We start from the raw sequence: 15,553 nt of genomic DNA, 5'->3' as shown, positions 1-15,553 counted from the left end.
TCTATATCTAGCTGCAACTTCTTGATTGACATTACACCACATATGCATGCTTCGTCCTTTCATCACATTTCTTTACAGATTGACGATTAGTATTTCCTTGGCTCTGCTGGTTCATAAAGCAGGCCAGGAAATCCAGACGGGAACCATCTCTCATTGAATTGTGCTATACTCTTGCTAAGAAGAAGCATCCTAAGGACATGGCCCACTCCACAGGATGAAGGCCACTTCTTCGGCGCTGTCCAGGGGTGTTCCTGTCCTAGATATCTGCCAGCTGCACCATGGGCTTCTGTGCACACCTTCTCCAAATATTATTGTTCCAAACCTGAAGTAAGCATGGATGGCCATTTTAGCATACCTGTGTTTCAGGACTTCCTGGTTTGACCACCACCTACTGGAAGGTACTGATTACGTATTGATTAAGGGGGCAATGAATCTGCATTTGAATAACAAAACATAAGAATAGGTTACTTTTGGCAATGATCTTTCTGGTGTATTCGGTCAACCTACAGATTCCTGATCCAATCTTGCCTGCCTCCCCTTTCTGGGGAATGTTAATGTGTCTATCTAAAAAAGGTTGCTTGTTACTTTTTATACACTGCACATTTTTTATATTTTGTTGACCTCGTCCCCTGCATCTGGCCAAGAAAAAAGGATGGGGAACTGAGGTCGGTGAGCCAGGGTGACACATTGGATGATTCTGTGATGTGATATGTTTGGTTTTCAACCGAGCTAAGACTAAGTTGTGGCCCCACCTTTTGGCGTAGGAGAGCTATTGCAAAACTTCCTGGTCCAGTCTGAAAATTCAACTATGAAAGATTCTGCATGTAGAATATTCACAATACAGAACATTGCAAAAGGGAAGTAACTTGTTTATTTGTCTTTTTAGTACAGATAAAGCTGCTTGCTAATTTAATCAAAAAGCATGCAAAGCTGTGAAAGAACCAGTACTGTTGAAGTACAGGTAACAAGTTAATTTCCTGTAACTAGTTCACCAGAGTTTGTATCTTTGGTAGGTTAAAAACAAAAGTGAGCCCCTTTTTCATGGAGACTTGCGTATTTCTAAATGCTTAATGCATGACATGTCAGCCCTTTAATCTGTTAGAAGTAAACTGTAATAGTTACTGGGTCGAAATATGGGCTATCTTGACTGGCATTACTCAGTTCTTATCGGGACATTGACTAACAAGGGTTACGTCTGTGACTTTGTGTTGGAAAGTGGGTTATTAGTAGTGGCAAATATGCATCTGCCATTGGCTTGGCAATAAGGCCACTAACAGTCTAGGAGTCAGAATAGGTAAAATTATTCCCATGCTCAACCCTTGGTAGCTTGGCTACGAGCAGGCAGCCTTAACTTCAGAGACAGGTATGTAAAGCATTTAAAAACACCAGTTCAGTAAATAATTAAAACGCAACACACAATAAATATCCAACACCAATTTATAAAAATAGGAGATTTTTATCTTTAAAATGACACCAAAATGCTAAAAGTCCAATGTAGGAAACTGGATATATGATTTTTTTTTTTAAAGGTTTAGCACTTTATAGCACATAAAAACCTGTAGCGCCTATTGGGACATCTGGTGGAAAAGAAGTGGTCCCAGAGTATAAATGGAGATTTAAGAAAGATCAACAAAAATTGCAACAATTATAAGGCAAAACCATAGTGTTATTTAATCACACTAGGAACAGGCAAATAAATGCATACAGTAAATCACACTATTTACAGATGTGCAGGGTGCCACGGGGGTGGGAAGGGAGTGAAGGAATGGGTAGGGTATTTGAGTAAGTGACATAAACAATTTCAAAACAATGGTACAAATCAATTGTTGGGCACCTTAGTGGCGTGCCAAAGGTTCAAAAGTCATTCATGAACAAAATCAAATATTATTGCCAGGAAGCCATATACAAATGAGAGTTCACAGTGCTCAACGCACTATTGAGGGTACTGGCATGATGGGATGTCGACGTTTCGACCCCTCTTCAAAGGTAGGTAAATTAATTCCTTACAGGTGGGGTCTTCCTCAGGACGGAAGAGGATGGTGAACCGGGGAAGGTAGGCACCAGAGAAAAAGAAGGCATCAAGTCAGTGACAGCTTGGCATCTGGGCATAGAGGCTCCAAGGTCAGGTGGGAGTGAAAGTCACGTTTATTATTTGGAAAAAGGAGGAAACGAATACTCCATCGGAAACACACCGCTGTATAATCGGTATGTGGGGTGAGACGAATCACCAAAGAAACAGCCTCTAGAGACGGCGTACCCGACTGAGCTCGCTCGATTCTAACAGCTGCCAGTACCCTCAATAGTGCGTTGAGCACTGTGAACTCTCATTTGTATATGGCTTCCTGGCAATAATATTTGATTTTGTTCATGAATGACTTTTGAACCTTTGGCACGCCACTAAGGTGCCCAACAATTGATTTGTACCATTGTTTTGAAATTGTTTATGTCACTTACTCAAATACCCTACCCATTCCTTCACTCCCTTCCCACCCCCGTGGCACCCTGCACATCTGTAAATAGTGTGATTTACTGTATGCATTTATTTGCCTGTTCCTAGTGTGATTAAATAACACTATGGTTTTGCCTTATAATTGTTGCAATTTTTGTTGATCTTTCTTAAATCTCCATTTATACTCTGGGACCACTTCTTTTCCACTGTATGTTACCCAGGTCCCAGTGATTATTGGGTTTACCCTTAGTTCTAACGTATTGGGACATCTGGTCACGCTAGACCGGGACAAAGTCGAAGTTTCAGGCCGATGGAGCCCTGTGTGATTACCCCTTACGGTAGGTCTTGGTCAAAGTTTTTACCTGCTGACTTCTAAACTTTACCGGAGCTTTTCTTCCAGGGGACCCTTGAAACACTCAGCCAGTCCGGATTCAGTGAATGTTTGCCTGCTTGCCTTCCAACGAGCACCCGGTCAAACCTATGGACGTCAGATCTTCTGAGCTTTCCAGTGGGGTTAACAAGACCGGTTCGTAGTTGTAGGTGGGCGGCTTGACTCACGGTTGGTCCCGGTCACCTTTTCTACGTTCCGACTTAGAAACTTTTACAAAGCTTTTTCTCCTGGGGTCCCTTGATACTCTTCACCAGGCTGGATTCTGTGGGGGTTTGCCGGCGTGGGTTTTGACCAGCTCCTGCCCAAACTTTGGAAGTCGGACCTCTCGAGCTTTCCAGTGGGGCGAACCTGGAGGGGTTGCCGGCTCGCGGTTGAGGGTCCCCGGTTTGGCTGGCCAGTTCGAGTCGTCCACTTATGGAGCCTTTTTTTTTTTTTTTTAAAGTTGCTCAAAAGTTCTCCAAACTTCCAGAACTTTTTCCTGAAGTTTTAAGGGTCTCAGTGTCCAAAACGTAATCCAAGGGTCTGGAAGCTCCAAAATGATCTTTGAAAGTTTGGGACTTCAATTCCCACAATCCAGTTGGACAAAACCCTTACAAATCCACTGGTAGTACTGCAGGCAGGGGATTCTTGGTGGTGATGGTCCAGGTGAGCTGTGTTAACCTGTAGCTTGCAGGGAGTCCACTCTTTAGTCCTTTTGAAGCAGGTTTGATCCACAGGGCTGTAGTTCCAGATTGTGCAGCAGGAGCAGTCAGAGTGCAGGGCCTGGTTGGTGCAAATCAAACTTCCAGTATGGACCCTTCTTCCTTTAGTTTCAAGCAGCCGCTCTGAGATGCACTGCCCCTCTCAGATACTTATTCAGTGTTCTCAGGGGGTCACATAGGAGGGCACTTCAGTGCAACGAATTGCAGGACAACACCCCAGAACATGACCATTTCCTCCAAAGTGTGGCACAATGGTCTCCCAGAAAGCACTATTTCTCTAAAATTCAATATGGCTGTAGTCTAAGCAGAGAGGCAAGAGGTGGCTGAACCAACTTCCAGGATGGCTCATCTCCATAAAATCTTCCCCTGGCATCTGCACCTTCCTTCCTTAAGCCTGAAATCTGGCTAGGTTCAGAGGATAGGGCCGTAAACGTAACTGGTTTCTTCTGCCTGTCTCCTCCTCTTGTTGGAGATCATTGTTTACAACCCCTCCCCTTGCTCTGGCATTCCTATGCAGCAGATCCCTCTCCTTCCAGAATGGTTCCTTCACCCCAGGGGCTACTTAGCACCTCATCAAAGCAGCCTGGCTAATCCACTGAATGCAGCCGGGCTGGAGAAACCTAGGTGCGCATGTGTGTTTTGGTCGGCCTGAGACGGCCGTCCAAACACACATGAGCACTTAGGTAGTGCACAAGCACATGCCCAGCCCCTCCATGCACAAGCAGGCAAACGAAAAATAAAACGATGCTAGAACATCGTTTTATTTTTGTTTGCTTGCTCTGCGCCAGGCAGTGGGGCGACGCTCCTCCGCCATTGCGCAGGAGCTGCCACAGTCTAGGATGGGTCTGAAATTGGTCTTTGAGCCCTTCTTTTTAACCAAAAAATAACCATAATAAATTACCTTTCCATTTTGGGAAAGAGGTACAGGCTCCATCATTTGCTTTTGCAGGAGAACTTTTTCTTATTGTTGAAGTATTGCTAGATGCTGATTGGATGTTTTTGGTAGTATTGCTGGTGGAGGACAGATAAATCTGAGACAGTAACCATTCTGTACAAAATTTAGTATCCATGCGTCTTTTGTGATGGAAATCCACTCCTCCAGGTAATTGTAAATGCTCCCACGTTCCCCCCGCCCCCCAAGGTGGGTAATGGAAGAAAGGGAAGTATAGGGTCATAGTTTATTTCCTGGAGGAAGTTTACATGCCGGAGCTGATTGGTGAGCACCTCTCCCTTTCAGTTGTTGCCTTAGCTGTTGTTGGAAAGGCCTTTGCTGCTACTGACGTTTGGGCCACTTAGGGAGTGGAACCCTCCGAGGATAATAACAGCGTTCGTAAGGTCATTAAGAATTTTACTTTTGCTCCTTACATTTCTCCAGACCAACAGCTTTTAGGGTCTCCCTCTGTTTTCATCCGAGCCATCTACAAATCAAGTTGTACCAGAGAAAGGTAGATTGCTAATTCTCTGCTAAAACTCCTGTTTGAGAGCAGTCAATCAAAGCCAAGAGTGTCGTCTTAAGGCTTATCCGTGGCAATAACCATTTGGTACTATTAAGAATGAGTCAACAGCAGCACAAATCACTTGGTTAGACACCATTATGCCCTCATTCAGGATTTCATTGAAAGCTTCTCTTCAGTCTCTTGGCAGATCATCCACAAATTGCTGATGGGAGTCCCATAAAGATCGGACATACCTACCTAGGAAGGCAGTCACACTTATCAATTTCATATATGTAGCTGCTATACAGAAAATGTTACTCCCCATAGAGTCAAGTTTACTACTCTCCTGGTATGGTGGAACTGTAGATAAAGGATTAGTAGTGTAGGTATATATATATATATATATTTTTAGGCTAATGGCTGGGGCAGCTTTTGCTGAAGCAGGTAGAGAAAATAGTTTTGTAGCCCATTCTTATAGGCTTGGAACCAGTTGTAGGAATGGTCTTGATGAATGTTGAAATTTTGAAAAATCACAGACGACGGTGTTGTGGGATCTGGTTACAACATTTTCAGTTTACTAGATCCTCGTAGGAGCCTTCTTGAAACATGTTTGTCATTGATCGGTGAGACTCAGTCAAAGGAGGGGAAGCCTCAGTGTGTTCGAGGATGTTGTGGATTAGGAACGCGTCCTGGACCTGTACCTGTGTCTGCATCGAGATGAATAACTTGAAGAAAAGACTTGTCTAAAATATCATGAGTAACTTCTTGTTCTGTGACGAGATCTGTACCTTGGTGGTGGAGACTTAGACCTCCTTGGTGTTACAGGTGGGCTTGCTGGAGAGTAAGCCCCCAACGGCACAGCAGTCTGAGGAGCAGGAGGAGGCGAGGTGAGGGAAGTGGAGGTTTTGCTTGAGGAAGTGGATGTTGAGATGGTGAATATTGTTGAGAATTATGGTGTTCTGGAGAATCTGGAATGACTGCCAGCGATGATGGCGAATACGCTCTTGAGTTTTCTGAATCCGAAGTTGTCTGAAGTTTTTTAGCTTTCATTTTTCTGATCCAATCAGAAGCTTTAGAGATAGAAAATGCAGATTCTGTGTGCCTCGGCACCAAAAGGCCTCTTAACGTCAAATGGCTTCTATGTTTCGACTTTATGGTTTCTCCAGATATTGATTGTCTCAATGTCAAATGCCACCTCCTCTTCGACATTGACTCAGTCCTCGATGGTGAGCAGGTTGTTACTATACTTCGCCTTGATGATGAAGTTCCCGACTTGAAACGGGAATGTCATTTTATTCCAGGATTGCTCCTCTTTTGTTATCCCACTCTTGTGGAATCCTCAGAGCAGGGGTGTGGAATTTAATAAAATATCGAATTGTCCATGGGGCAGGTTGCTTCATAAATCTACTTGTCCTGTAACAAAATCCACTTGTCCCTTTTGTGCCATGTAATGTAGCGACAAATTATGACAGCAATCTAATTATGTAGAAGAGCTCTGAAATATCCTCTCTGATTATGCCGGGGCTCCTTCCATAGTAAGGTTTGCATACTAGCAATTCCCTTAGGTTGCCACGTTTCCGCAGATCTACATACTGGGGCTGAAGGGAATGGTAAGCAACGATTCCAGGGTTGGAATGCCCTTTTGAGTCTGTGCAAACCTATTAGCTTGCATGTTTGTTTGAAGGGTTTTCACGAACTCTTCTCTAATCCTTTTCCATACTGAGAAAGGTTGGACATTTACTTCTGACAATGGCAGACATAAAACTTCTTCCAGGGTTGGGAAAAAAAGTGGTTGGAGGGAAAGTGAACTTACACTCATATTTTCACATGAGCAAATCTACACCTGGCTATTTGCTCATGCTAAAATGCAGTTCACTAATATTTTCTAGGAGTACTATTTCTTGGCCTACTTGTGAAGTCATAAAAGTAGCATACCTGTACTTGATGCAAGGACATGTGTGCACATTTGAGACTGTATTTAATAATTGGGCCCCTAATTAGGTCTGGTGTTAACCATAACCTTTTGTGTTTATTAAAATTCTGTCTTTCTGTCTCTCTCCGTCTATCAGCTAGCTTCACTGTGAGTGACAGCAATCTGATCTTTCACAAGGAACATATCAACACAGTCGTTTTGTTCAGTACCAGGAACTACTGTGGCAATGTGTGCTTTTTGAGACCAGTTTTGATTTTGCCAATGTTTGGTATAATGGTGAGGGCCCGGCAGCTCCCACACCAATAAGGTTTTACAAAAACCATGTCAAACCAAGCCACGCATTGACAAAACCAAAAGGCTGACCAACAATTTCAGACCTACTGGCTTTACCAATGCTTGTTTATTTTTATTTCCCATAATCTTATTAAAACTGGTTACATTGATTTTCCATTGTATATATTTTTGGGAAATACTAGCATACATCAACACATTTTACTAAATGATGTTCCAAAGAAATGGTACCTAAAATGTTACAGTAGTTTAGTGAAATGTTTTTGCATTTTTTTGTGAACATTTTATTTTGAAAGAAAATAATCATCAATCTTGCTTTCAAGCTTCTGCACATATTTGCCTCTAATCAGAGAGCATTCTGGGAGCAGTATACATAGCCTCATTTTGCTAAACATTGAAAACGTGTGTATACGTTTTTATACTGGAACAACGGTTAGTAGTGCAGTCCGAACCTACAACATTTACTTAAAGCGCTCACCCCACCCTAATAATAAAGGCTTTGCATTAATTAATATGTCCTGGGCGTCGAGCTATAGGAATTCCACATCCCTGTAAGAGGGTGGAGGCAGAGCCCTGGTAGAGGACTGACCCACTCTTCGCTCATGTGACGTCCCAACTGTAAATAGCGCCTAGTGCGGTCTGCGCAATTCCTCTCTTCGATGAACGCGACTCTTCTCCCTGTCCTTAAGGGTACACCTGAAAAAGGTGTTGCAGTGTTGACATTTGTCTGGGATGTGATTGCTAAGAAGGGAAAGTATACACAGATCATTGCGATCTGATTTTGACTCTTTTCTGCCACAGGTACGACACTCGGCAAATAAAGATTGCATTTTATTTGCTTTTGAGATCAGATCCGCTGATCTATGTGGACGTCTGTTCCGGTGTGCCCTTTTTTGCCAACTCGGGGGCTACCTTTTACCATATGTAGTTAAAAGAAGTCTTAAAACACCACCTTCTTGTACTTTAGAGCCACCGAATTATCACTCTTTCCCCTCCTCCTCACTCATTTCCAGCACCCTCCCCCAAGAAAAATTTGGCCTTGACTATCATTCATTGCTTATTAATTGTTAATTCAATTTAAATATATGTGATAATTGCTCATTCTGTACTGTATGAATAATTACTCATTCTGTACTGTATGAATCTGCTGTTCCATTCAGACATCACATTCCAACTCTTCATGCAACTACCCAACAGTGATGATTCTGGCCTTATATCAGCTCAGTGCAATGTGTGACACACAACAGCAGGGCAACATAAATTAATCGAAATCTAATCTTCTAGTCATTTTGAAAACTGGACTGCATACTTCTAACTCACTAATTACAATATTCTTCATAATTTTCAAAGAATTCAACCTTTAAGTTTGAATTAGAAGTAACTGTTTCAAACTACATTAAAGATGCAAAGATCAAATTAATGCTTCTGGTGATGCACTGATCTTGTATGTTCCTTGCAATATGCCTTCCTTTGTTGGTCTTCATGTATTTTGAAATATTTTTTTTCTTTGTGCTAGGTTGAATATGTGATAAAATGTGACATGTCAGCTCTTCAAAAGATTCTGTACCGCCACATGCAAGCCAAGGGGATCCTTCTAACAGATGGCTCGGAGAAAGACAAGAAGGTAAGTGAATGGTGTTCTGTTAATGGATTTCCAATAAGTACATAGTAATATAAATAATGTATTTATTTGTTTCAGCAATATATTAAAATAAGTGCTATATTGTTTATGAGCTAGTGCACTGTTTTCTAACCTTCTTTTCTGTTTTTGAACTAAGTAATTTTATTCATAAAGTTGCAATTTTTTTAACTGGATAAAGACAGTTGGCAAACTAGGTAAATGCCTGGAAAGATAATCTGGTTTTAGTGAACTGCTCAATCAAATCAAATCTGTACAGGTCAAATATCTCAACCACCTGTTCTTTGGACATTTTTCGTGACTACAGTAAAGCTACTTTAGTCACCAAAAACGTCCATCTCACTCAGTCCTCTTTCTCCCATGCCTCATCCCTTGTATATAGCCTTCACTAACTTTGCTTTGCCCCCCTACATTTCTTGCTTATATTTTAAATAGTATGGTTTTTGATTTTAAAAGGTCATCCCTGTATCCTCTAATGAATCTATCCTAGCATCTATTTAGCTACATTCAGGGCCTTATTATGACTTTGGCGGTGTGGCAGCGGGATGCCACGCCAGCGCCCTGCTGCGACCCCGCCAATGCCATATTCAGGCGGCCTGCCGGATTCTGACTGTAATCAGAGTCGGGCGGTACTGCGGCATCTGGCCCACGGCTGTGCAGTGCTAAGGCTCATACGTGAGCCTTAGCGAGGCACCACAATGGGAACTCCATTGCAAGTTCCTGCAGGACATGGACTGTCAAATTCATTTCTCGCTTATATTTTAAATAGAATGGTTTTTGATTTTAAAAGGTCATCCCTGTATCCTCTAATGAATCTATCCTAGTATCTATTTAGCTACATTCAGGGCCTTATTATGACTTTGACGGTGTGGCAGAGGGATGCCACGCCAGTGCCCTGCTGCAACCCCGCCAATGCCATATTGAGGCGGCCTGCCGGATTCTGACTGTAATCCAAGTCGGGCGGTACTGCGGCATCTGGCCCACGGCAGTGCAGTGCTAAGGCTCATACGTGAGCCTTAGCGAGGCACCACAATGGGAACTCCATTGCAAGTTCCTGCAGGGCATGGACTGTCAAATTCATGCCCTGCAGGAATTGAGGGTGCATGCATACAGGGGGAACGCCATGTGCCTACTCCCCCCCCCCCCCCCCCACCCCCCTGCATGCATCCCCTGTTGCAGAGGCAACAGGGGGCTCTGTAGGGCCTCCTTTGTTTCCTCACCGCCACATGTTTCATGACAGGCTCACCACCATCAAAACTGAGGTAGTGAGGAAACTCCTTATGCTTGATGGTGCCGCAGTGCCACCGCCAGCATATTAGGGTCCTCAGACCGCTGCAAGACCGCCAGGGATCGCGGATCCCTAATGGCAGCAACAGTCCCACGACGTTCTGACTGCCCGCCACACCGCCACCATGGACTTGGCGGTCCATCGGACAGCCAAACTCATAATAAGGCCCTTACTCTTGCTTGATCCATTATTGGTTATGCTCTTTCATTGTTTTCTCATTGTTGTCTCTTTTTCTGAATCTTTCAAGACTTTTAGCTTACCTCCTTTGTAGATTGACTATTTAATTTCTCAACCAGTCTCTCTTCCAGTTTTCTCAAAAACTTTGAAAGGATTATTTACTAGCATCCATACACTTTTCTCAACCACCATCTAATTTTTCTTCTATAATCTGGTTTCTTCTTGGCAACAACTGTAACTAATTATCCTTCTGATGAATCATCAAATATACCCCCTAATCTCTTTTGTAAAAACTAACCTCTATCTTACCCGTAACTACATCTGTTCATGTATTTTAATGTTATTGATCACCCTTTTCCACTGTCTGTTTTAGTCTCTCCAACTTCATTTGTTTTCAATCCTCTTGTGCATTCTTGGTGTCTTGGAAAGATGCTTTTTCCTCTGTTTCTCTGCAGTTTATTGCCCTGTCTTTTTCACTGTATAGGCTTCCATCTGCCTAATTAAAATTTAAATCCCACTCTTATGCTGTTAACACCCATATCTTTTTTTACTCCATTATCTGATTTACATCTCCGCTGTATGTCTTATCTTAAAGCTGTCAAATCCTGGATGAGTGTCCCTCCCTGCTGGCTTAACCCATCCCAACTGAGGTACTGATCTTCTCGGTTTATAACGCCCTATCATCTTTCTTTTGTTTACTTTGCTCTTTCATCTGTCTGACTCTGCACAAAATCTGATTTTTTTTATGCACATTCCATACTTTTCCCCTCTCAACCATTGTTCCGTGTAAGTTTACCTAATAGTGTTTTATCAGAGTTTCATTGATTCTCTGTTTTAATTGATATATTGGCTATAGACTTACCTCATGTTATGTTATGTTACTGGAATTTTTAAAGCGCTCTGTTACTCTGGGGTGTCCTGGCGCTGTACGCTACCAACCCGATAGAACATCTGTGATTATTAGCTGAGATGACCATTTAAGTGAATAGCCATGTTTTTAATCCCTTCTTGAAAAGAAAAAGCTGTGTTGAGTTTCTAAGATGGAAGGGAAGTCTATTCCATACCTTAGTGGCGCAATGGCGAAAGCTCCTGCCACCCCAGCTAGTCTTGTAATAGCGGGGGAGGATTGCTTGTTTGGCTTGCGTGGAGCATAGGGCTCTTCCTGGAACATACCACTGTGTTGAATGTTTCAGGAAGTCAGGGCCAATGCCATTAAGGGCTTTAAAAACTATGCACATGGCCTTAAACTGAATCCGTAGTTCAACAGGGAGCCAATGAAGAGTTCTGAGTCCTGCCCTCACCGAGACAAACCTGGGAGTGCCTGTGAGCATCCTGGCTGCCGCATTCTGCACGATCTGGAGTCTGACCAAATGTCTCTTCTGGATGTTAATATAGAGACTATAGCAGTAATCCAGCCGTGACAGAATGAGCGCTGTGACTGCTGTTTTCAGGCTGTCTTCCGGGAGGAGGAATTTGATTTTACGCAGGATTCTGAGAATAAAAAAGCAGGATGAGACGACTCTGCTGATTTGATCGACGAAGGCAAGTTTCGAATCAAAGACCACTCCTACATTTTTTGCCCTTTCCACCAGGGCTGAGGCACGCCCATTGTGTTCGGCCACCAGTCCGGTGTCCAGAAGTTGGCAGTGTTCCTGAATAAGATGACCTCAGTTTTTCCTGCATTAAGTTTAAGGCAGTTTGATGCCATCCAGGCTGAAATCGCATGCATACAGTTGACATTTTGAGCCAGTCTCAATCTCTGATCCTTTTTGAATAGACAGCACAATTTGCGTGTCGTCGCCGTAAGAGGTTAACTGAAATCCAAAAGATCTAATCAAAACTGCCAACGGAGCAACATACACGTTAAATAGTGTTGGGCTAAGCAAAGACCCTTGCGGCACTCCGCAAGGGATAGAGAAGGGCTTGGAGCTATCTCTGCCAAGGTCCACAGTTTGTGTTCTGCTCGCCAGAAACGATTTCAGGAGGTCCCAGGCCTTGCCTCGGACTCCGACCGCTAATAGACGGTCCATCAGAACTTCATGATGGACCGTATCAAATGCGGCCGAAAGATCCAGCATGATGAGTATGGCGGCACCGCCCTGATCTAGGGCCTCTCTGATCTTGTCTGTAGATTTTATTAACTCAGTGCTATGTTCCGCACGAGATCCAAACTCTGTGGTGTCTAAGAAAGAGTTGGTCTGAAGGAACAAGCTAAGTTGGCTGTTCATAGCCTTCTCAATCATCTTTCCCAGGAAGGGGAGATGAGAGATAGGTCTATAATTGCTTGGGTCCTTTGGATCCAGGTTGGTTTTCTTGAGCAGGGGATGAATAGATGCACTCTTCCAGCGACCCAGGAAGTGACCAGTATTATGGAGCCAAACAGTGGGGTAAGAGCCTCCCCAGTAATTTCTGGAACCAATTTCAGAACCGAGACTGGACAAGGGTCCAGAGGGGAGCCTGATCGAATCTGATAGAGGTTTGGTAACTCCATGCCGATCCAGAGATGTAAAATGGTCAAATATGGGAGTGGACCCACTATGCTCAGAGAGCCCTATTGGCACTGCCTCTTTGGTCACAGTAGACGTAGAAGTAAAGGCGGAAAAGATATTTTCAACCTTTTGTAAAAAGAAGGCAGCCAAGGTCTCACATAGTTCTGAGTAGCTTTCTGTCTTGGGGCTGGAAGAGGTAGTTAGCATGGAAATAGTTTTAAACACAACTTTGGAAGAAGATCCAGCAATTCTGATTTGTTCCCCAAAATAAGTCTTTTTAGTTTCAGAGAGCAGTTTTTTTATAATTCGAAAGCAGCTTTTTGCAGACTAATTTTTGGGTTTTTAAACTTTCAGAATACCATGGGGCAGAGGGCAGTGCACGCTTCAGAATGCATCGTTTACCTGGCACTAATTTCCTACAGGCAGAATCCACACAGTCCGTATAAATGGTCTTTGCTTCTTCTACGTTAGAAGATGGTACGGGTAATGAAGCACATCTGCATCTAAATTTCAGTTTTCCATTTTCAGTGTCTTTTTAATAATTTACCTATTAGTATAATTGACTAAATGTATTCTCTGATAACTCATTACCCACCAACCTGATCTTCTATTTTTGTTCTCTGCACTCTGCTACCCTGTGTCTTATGAAATGATTTTCACCATTTTATTATTCTTTCTTCTTCCTAGTGCTAAAAAACAATGAATAGCATTTGTTATCTCTTGTCTTTCGAAACTACCTGCTACAATAGTTGTTTCTCTTGTTCCAAATTTGGAAACTGATGTATCAAGCCATTTTGCGGTCTCAGACTGTATGATTCATAAAACTGCAGAGTTTGTCTCTACAGAATGTATTTTTTGTAGCCATACACATATTTTGGCAGTCTGAAAATTATTTCTGACTCGCAAAACAGTCTTACTGGCCCATACCAATTTGCAATTAGGAAGCGGCGTGAAAGGGGCATCCTCTCTTGCTTAAAATTTAGTATGGTCCGTATTAGTAGTCATTGATCAGATACAAACACCTCAAAGGGGCTGTTATCTGATTCGTAAAGGTGAAGCTATTTCAGTGGAACATTTTCCCCTTTGGGGCTAGTGGCGAGGACAACTGCCTTCTCTCCCCAATGTCTTCCCAGACAGGAATGGTTTTTTTTTTCTCCTTTTTTAAAAGAAGTAGCATTGTTCTCTTTAATGGAGATGGGGCTGCTTTATAATTAAACATTTTTTTTTTAAAGTTACCCGTTTGGGAAAGCAAATGCAGGAATGTGGAGACTGGAGGTTCGTTTCAGACTTCCATTTGTGCATATATTGCATAAAATGTTTTGCACAGTAGTAAGTATTTTTGGTGTTTGATACCCATGTGATTTATAACCATAATACAGAAATATAGATGTGAATATACTTTCTTTTGAGCAGAAAATTGGTTTGTATTTTTCTTTGCTCATCTTTAGTGTATATGTAAGTTATTGAGGCTGTTTTGCTGAAAATTGGTATCTGAAAGAAACACGTTAGTTAGATTCCTTACCTTAGAATATCCCCAGGCTGGATCCGGAAAGATTTTTCGTCAGCAATACCCTTGCGCGTCGCTAGGCATCGTCTGCGGCTCCGCGTCCGTCGTCGGCGTAGTGATCGCCGGAATGACGTCATCGGAGTACTTAGACGCCACTCTCGCGCACTGACGTCGGTTCTTTTTTTTTTCGCTCCAGTAAGTGCAGATCCGGGAAGAGCATACCCTTTAGTCACTTTTTGAACTTTTTTTTGGTTCCTCTTTCGAGTCGACCCCGACTCCTGGTGCCGGTAGGGGTGCCCGGTTTCAAGCTGTGCGACGCCTGTCACTGACTGATGTCTGGTACGGATCACCACTGTCGGTTTCTCTACTGCCATGATGCCGAGTCGTGCCCCGACTGCCGGGCCTTGACCTCGAAGGCTAGGCGGGAGCGGTCCCGCAAGCTCCTCGAGAGCCGGCAGTCTGCTCCGCGCTGTTCAAGGTCCCGGTCGAGGAGGAGGTCGAGGGACCGGTCGCGGAGCCACAGCAATCACCGCTCGTCGGGTTCGAACTCCTCGCATTCAGGTAAGTCGAGGCACAGTAAGAAGTTGAAGAGGCGACATCGCTCTTCTGACTCCCCTCGCCAGTCGCACGACTCGGCTGAGGGTTCAGGTGGCTCCGTCGGAGCCGCAGGAGTCGCATCCGGCCCCATACCCTCCGGTCTCTGGGCCTAATGCGACTCTGGGCGAGATCCGAGACTTCCTCGTCGCCATGAGGAGTCTTGTTCCGCTGTCGAGGCCTGCCGGCGCGCCTTTGGTCCCCGCAGGGCTGACTGGGAGGCCTAGCGAGCGGCGGCTCCGGCCCCGGCGCCGTCGTCGACTTCGGTCCTGACGCCGCAGGCCCCCGTGGGATCCAGACCTGGATCCCGGTTGACGCCGGTTGACCTTACGACCCTTCCACCAGTGCCGACCCCTATAGTGCCGCACCCGGCGCCGTCTTCGGACGACGTCGTCCCCAGGTTCAGTCCGCGTCCGGCATCGTGGCGGCGCCGCATGGCGCAGTCTCCTGCGCCGATGGATGAGCAAGTCATCTACTGCCCGGCTCCGACCTTTCAGCCTCTCTACCAGGAGTCGGATGACTGGGACGACTGGGAGGGGTCTGAGGACCCTCTGGCACAGCAGTGCCAGTTTGATCAGGACTGGGCAGAAGAGCTGGGGGATGCCAGTGGTCTCAACACCTCCCCTGACACTGGCTTCATCTCTCCTCCGTCCGTGGC

The 15,553-nt window shown here is 44.2% G+C and overlaps 1 protein-coding gene across 3 annotated transcripts in view; it reads left to right on the top strand.

Moving 5' to 3' along the window:
• The window catches only part of SMARCA2 (SWI/SNF related BAF chromatin remodeling complex subunit ATPase 2), a 1,761,756-nt gene that overhangs the window by 745,739 nt on the left and 1,000,464 nt on the right, over positions 1 to 15,553 (top strand). For all 3 annotated transcript variants that reach the window (XM_085632958.1, XM_085632957.1, XM_085632956.1), the window contains exon 21: positions 8,718 to 8,825. In XM_085632958.1, coding sequence (XP_085489084.1) covers positions 8,718 to 8,825 — 108 coding nt within the window. The remainder of the gene's footprint in view (positions 1 to 8,717; positions 8,826 to 15,553) is intronic.

The sequence above is a fragment of the Triturus cristatus genome, chromosome 2_1 (genome assembly GCF_964204655.1).
Source record: "Triturus cristatus chromosome 2_1, aTriCri1.1, whole genome shotgun sequence".
Taxonomy (NCBI): domain Eukaryota; kingdom Metazoa; phylum Chordata; class Amphibia; order Caudata; family Salamandridae; genus Triturus; species Triturus cristatus.
The sequence above is the reverse complement of the archived record's forward strand: the minus strand, read 5'-3'. Positions and strand labels throughout refer to the sequence as shown.